The sequence below is a fragment of the Humulus lupulus genome, chromosome 9, assembly GCF_963169125.1.
Source record: "Humulus lupulus chromosome 9, drHumLupu1.1, whole genome shotgun sequence".
Lineage (NCBI taxonomy): Eukaryota > Viridiplantae > Streptophyta > Magnoliopsida > Rosales > Cannabaceae > Humulus > Humulus lupulus.
Window position 1 is genome coordinate 10,773,754 of NC_084801.1, and position 5,517 is coordinate 10,779,270.

Genomic DNA, 5,517 nt, shown 5'->3' on the forward strand with positions numbered 1-5,517 from the left:
CACCAACTTGTCGCCTACATCGTGGGTACTCAGGATAGGTTTTCCAATCCTCATTTCCACCCTGAAGGTTACTTTGATTACCCCAAAATCATTTATCTAACCCGGTAGTACCATAAATATCAACATTCCTTCTTTTTGGGTAAATGGACCCACTGCATTCACTATACACAGTAAACGGAGGAACAATCCTCATGGTATCGCATCTTGCGACACCCTCTCCCCATTACTTGTTCTCTGTCATCTTAGCACTAATGGACTTCTCTGCCACCTGAGCATAAGCAGTAACTCTCGGCAAATGTGATTCTCTCATCGCGAGCTATCATAACATTCAACCCCTGAACAAACCTTTCTTTCCTTGCAATGTCTAATTGCACTAAGTTGACTTAAACTTAATCGACCTATCAAACTTAAAGGCATATTCAGTCACAGTCATAATGGCTTGAACCCACACTACAAGAAAAAACAGTATTCATAACACTTAAAAACTGCTAACCGGGACTATTGATAGCACTTCTGAAAATGCTAACATAGCCCCTGTTATTAAAAGTCCAGTCTTTTCTATAACAGTTTTTGAATGTTATGTTCGATGTTATCTTAAACTATTCAATAACACATTTTTAGGTGCTATAATATTGAAATAATAACATTTAGATAGAGTTTTTAGTTATAAATTTGAAATTTAATCTTGTACTTTTTTCATAACACTTTTCAACTGTTACATTTGATTATTTTGATAATATTTTTAATTTGTTATATTATATAATCCATAACGATTTTTTACGCCTATAATATATTTCTAAATCATAACATATTAAAAGTCTAGTAATAAAATTTTGTTACTTTAGTGTAGATAATATATTTTAAATTTTATTTTGATAAGTATACTTATAAGGTTTTTTTTTTAATTAAAAGATTTTCATTATTGTATTTTGATAAAAAAAAAATCAAAATTAATCATAAAATGTAATTCTCAATAGATTGATAAACCACAAGAATTACATTAATCAATAACTAATTCAAACCATGAATATGTCTAATTCATGAGATCTTAGTTCTAACTTAAATTTGAAAGCATAACATAATAAAGTTATATAATCTTGAACATTTTTTACTTTAAAAATGAAAAACAGAAACATTACAAAATACACAAAAGTAAACCATGTATGAAACTTACTCCATCCTTCAATTCATCATCCAACCAAGTACTTGCTGCTGAAGTTGTTTGTTGCCATCTGAAGCTCTCTAAATTGAAATCTCCTCAGGTTTCCAAGGCAAACCTCCTCATGATGTTGCTCTGAAATTTTTTAAAACACTGCAAAATTTAGTCAAATAAACAGCATGGTAATAGTTCAAAAGCTTGGCATCTATCACTCTCTAATCCAGTGAGTCAAAAAGACCTCTTCTATGCTCATATAAGTTGCATAATAATTACAAACTTTTCCACAAAAAATGAGCAAAATGAGAGCTGAATAAAATGTCTAAAAATTAATCAAAAGAAAACAGAGAAAAACCATATACACACGTACATACCTACATACAATGTGTAGTGACTGAAACATATTAGTATTATATTTAACTAAATATCAATCCTAATATAGCTGAAACATGAAAGTTGGAAACTCCCAAAAAAGAAAAATGTATGAATAAAAGAAGTTGTCACTATTGCACAAGAAAATGTTAGCATGTAGTCTTTCTTGATACTAGATATGATAATCAATTAGTGAACCTCAATCAGTAACATTAGCTGCAAAAATAGCTTAAGAAAAACTTGTTAAGATCTTACAAAGAGATTCAGAATGTGGTCTTTCATTGTATCAAATAAACATCATTATCCCTTTCCACAAATATTCAAATAAGCAGCTATATTTTAGGCACAATTTTAGGACATTCATAAACAAAACGAATCTGATTGGCATGGAATGCATTTTGATTTATAGGACTAATGAATGACTTATGCAAAGCAAAACTCCATATCTCTATCAGTGTTTATATTTCATTAGCATAGCTGAAATTCCCAAATACCAAAACATGAATAGATATTTGCTTACCGATCAATCAAATCTGCTGCTTCTGGGCTCATTTCATTAGGCACTCGAGGCCAAGGAATTTTACGATTAAGAATGTTATCGAATATTGTCTGAACAAAGAAAACCAAAATGTTAGAGCAGCCATGGAGTATATAAAAGTCGCAAATCACAATCAAAATTTTAAAATAATTATTTTATGGGAACACCACAACACAATAATAAATCCTCTTTTAAATGAATGAACAAATTCAATAATAATATCACCAAAGGCACACATTTATTTTTATTTTATTTAGTTTTTTACACATTTTATTTTTATTAGAAACTAAATGTGCGTACATTTTATATACGAGTGTGTTTTTTTTATAAGAAACGAATTTAATTAAAAAATTCATAGAACGTCTAGGAAGACGATGTCCCTGGAAGAGTAAACTCAAGGCACACTACCAAGGTAAGAATTATAAAAATTCCACTCCTTCACCAAATCTGATAACAGTACTATTTTAAACTCATTTACATCAACCATCCATAAAGCCACCAAATATTTAATGCTCTCCCATAAAAACTCAAAATCCTCTTGGCAACATATATATTTAACAGAACAACCATAACTTAAAAAAAAACCTCGAACTTGTATTAACAATAGAGAATTAATACTAGAAAAATAAGTGAGACACACTAAACAGAAACCAACATTAACAACAGAAGCCAAAAGATAGAATTAGAAAACATTCTTCCAATATTTGATAAAATCAGATAAAGAGACTCCTTTAACTCTTAAACATTATAAAAGAAAGAAAGTCATGAGAGATATTTAGGACAGAGAAAGTGATCTGTGAGATATTGAGAATGAAAGAATGTGGAGTAATGAAGAGATTTTTTACTTTTTCTTTCTTTATTTTTCAGAAAACACTGAAAACAACTATTTGGTGTTCTCAAAGTACTTTGTTTTCTTTAACTATGATTTCTAATAACTGTTCACTGAGATGCCAAACACCCTTACTTGTCTTCGAAGAATCAATTTTTAAATCTAAAAACAGAAAAAAAAAAAATTATTTAGTATTAACACCAAACACCTCACAACTTATGTGAGGCGAGTTGACAGTAAAAAAATGAAGAACTCTTCTCTTTCTTTGCAGCAAAGATGAGAGATTATATCATCATAGCCAAAAACTCTTCTCTTTCCATGACACACAAAATAAGTACTCATAATACTTATGAAAATCATATATATGAAACAATCATTTCTTTATCAGTTCAAGATTCTACTCAAGACCCCACAAGACCAGTGAAAAGATACGTAAAGAAAGTGCAATAAGCTTGTCCTTTGGCACCATAATCCAACAAAACAAAACGCAGAAAAAATGGAGAGGTTTATACAAGTTCAAAACATTAAGTATAATAAATAACAAAAATGATACAACAAGAGCAAATCAAACAGAATGCAAAAAACATCATCAATGATGGAATCTTGTAGAATCAACATGTTTACCTGAGGATGCTCTGCATTGAAGGGTGGAATACCAACAATCAGTTCAAACAAAATCACACCAACTGACCACCAATCGGCAGTTGTACCTGCAGGGGATGGTAAAACAAAGGATTAGTAATCCATCCATCTTAGTAACTGATCACCAAACACAAGAATCATAATCACAGTACAACATAATACAAGCTTACGGCCTTTAAACCTTATCCCAATACATCATAATGAATAACACAGAATGATCTCACTACATCATAATGGATAACAAACTTATCTCCCAGATAACTATACTATTCTAGGCCACTAAATTAATTGGAGTTTAGTAAAAATAAATTGAAGGAATTCAATGCACCTCAAACAGAAAGAGGACTATACAAACCATGTCCTGTTCCCAATAATATCTCTGGTGCCAAATAGTCAGGTGTGCCAACAGCAGAACGTTTCTTTCGTCTTTCTTGCTGATGCTCAGGCACAGATAACTCGGGCTCATCTTCCACCATTAGAGATGTGGTACTTACGGCTGGGCCGGATAAATCATCAGTACTGTTGATAAGACCAACCTTTGAGAGCCCAAAGTCGGTCAACTGTTAAGAAAATGAAGAAAGAGTTCAAATAAAAGCTTCTCTTTTTTATTGTATTATTATTTTTTTAAATGAAGTAAATCTTTGGTAACAAGTGCAAAAAAGGAATTCCAAAAGATAAGGTGAGAATGACATGCACTTTCGGTACCATAACTAGGACTACTCAATATTGCGAGAATCAAAGGTAAAGCATTTAGAAGGTTATACGTCAGTGTGTAGAACACACACCTACATTCTAAGATGTGCAATAACAGAAACCAACTGGAAAAATTTGACTAAAAAGCATTTGCATACCACAAACAGAAAACCACTGAAGAAATAATTCCATGTATAAAATGGAAAGCATTTAGAGTGCTCATGCAGGGTGCAGTCACACCGCACAACATGTAAGCTCATAACTTCTCACCCTCTTTTATTTTATTATGATTTGCATTTTGTGCAAATTCTCTTACAACATTTCCATAAAATCAAATTTTGTGTTGACAATGAGCATTGAAATTGTTTTAAAAAAATGTATACTCATCTGAATCAAAGGGGATTTTTTTTTATAAGAAACACAATTATGTAATAGATAATCACTTATTTATTATTGAAGATGAGAAACAATATGACCTCAGGCCAAGCAAATGCATGGGACTTGTGAGTATTCAAATTGACAGGCATTCAGGATGTAAGCTTAAATCAATCAAGACTTATGAGTATTCAAATTGACAGGCATTCACAACTTCTTACATAATAACCTACTAATAGATGTAAAGTACATTAAATCAAGACCAATGTAGTTTTAACACTGGAGATGTGTATTCACTAGAACAGGACAACCTAAAAACATACATAAATGCACTTGTGTGCACACTCCTAAAAACATGCCTGTGCCAGTGTAAAAGATATTTACCTTAATATGACCATCATGAGCAATTAATAAATTATCTGGCTTCAAATCACGATGAACCACACGAAGTGAATGTAAATATTCTAGTGCAAGCACCTGCCAACATAAAAGAACAAGCCTAAGCTGAGATACGGAGTTGAACAAAAACTAGCAGTGGAAGGTTTCAAAATAAGAAACAATGAACTTACCACTTCTGCTATATATACACGAGCAACATCTTCTTCTAAGCAGCCTAAATTTCTCAACAACTAATATAAATCCCCTCCATGTAAATACTCCATCACAAGGTACAAATTTTCTCGGCAAGTGAATGAATAGAAGAAGCGAACTTGATATATTAACAAAATGTAAGAGAAACATTTTTCTCTCAAGCAAAGGTTAATTTGTTAGCTAGATAGACCTGCTCACCACAAAGGAATTGCGAACTGAAATCAAAATATCACGTTCCGCCAAGATACTTTCAACTGCATTTTTCCCGATCATGTCAGCCTTTTTAAGAACCTGTGGCAGATAGCACAAATGAACAGTTGT

General features: G+C 31.8%; 1 protein-coding gene across 1 annotated transcript; it reads right to left on the minus strand.

Moving 5' to 3' along the window:
• Window positions 1-1,740: 1,740 nt before the first annotated feature.
• On the minus strand, window positions 1,741-5,248 carry LOC133799413 (probable serine/threonine protein kinase IREH1). The gene is made up of 6 exons (XM_062237432.1): window positions 5,175-5,248; window positions 4,990-5,082; window positions 3,893-4,097; window positions 3,520-3,605; window positions 2,049-2,137; window positions 1,741-1,744 (listed from the first exon to the last, which is right to left on the minus strand). Exons 3-6 carry the CDS (start codon window positions 4,011-4,013, stop codon window positions 1,741-1,743), a joined length of 300 nt encoding a protein of 99 aa, XP_062093416.1. The 5' UTR covers window positions 4,014-4,097; window positions 4,990-5,082; window positions 5,175-5,248.
• Between the last annotated feature and the right edge of the window lie 269 nt (window positions 5,249-5,517).

Excerpts from the sequence above, each read along its gene's own strand:
- LOC133799413 (XM_062237432.1), bottom strand. The coding sequence starts at position 4,013 with ATGGTGGAAGATGAGCCCGAGTTATCTGTGCCTGAGCATCAGCAAGAA. Across the intron at positions 3,606-3,892 it reads ATTATTGGGAACAGGACATG|GTACAACTGCCGATTGGTGG; the intron begins GTTTGTATAGTC and ends CATCCCCTGCAG. Across the intron at positions 2,138-3,519 it reads TCAATGCAGAGCATCCTCAG|ACAATATTCGATAACATTCT; the intron begins GTAAACATGTTG and ends TTCTTTGTTCAG.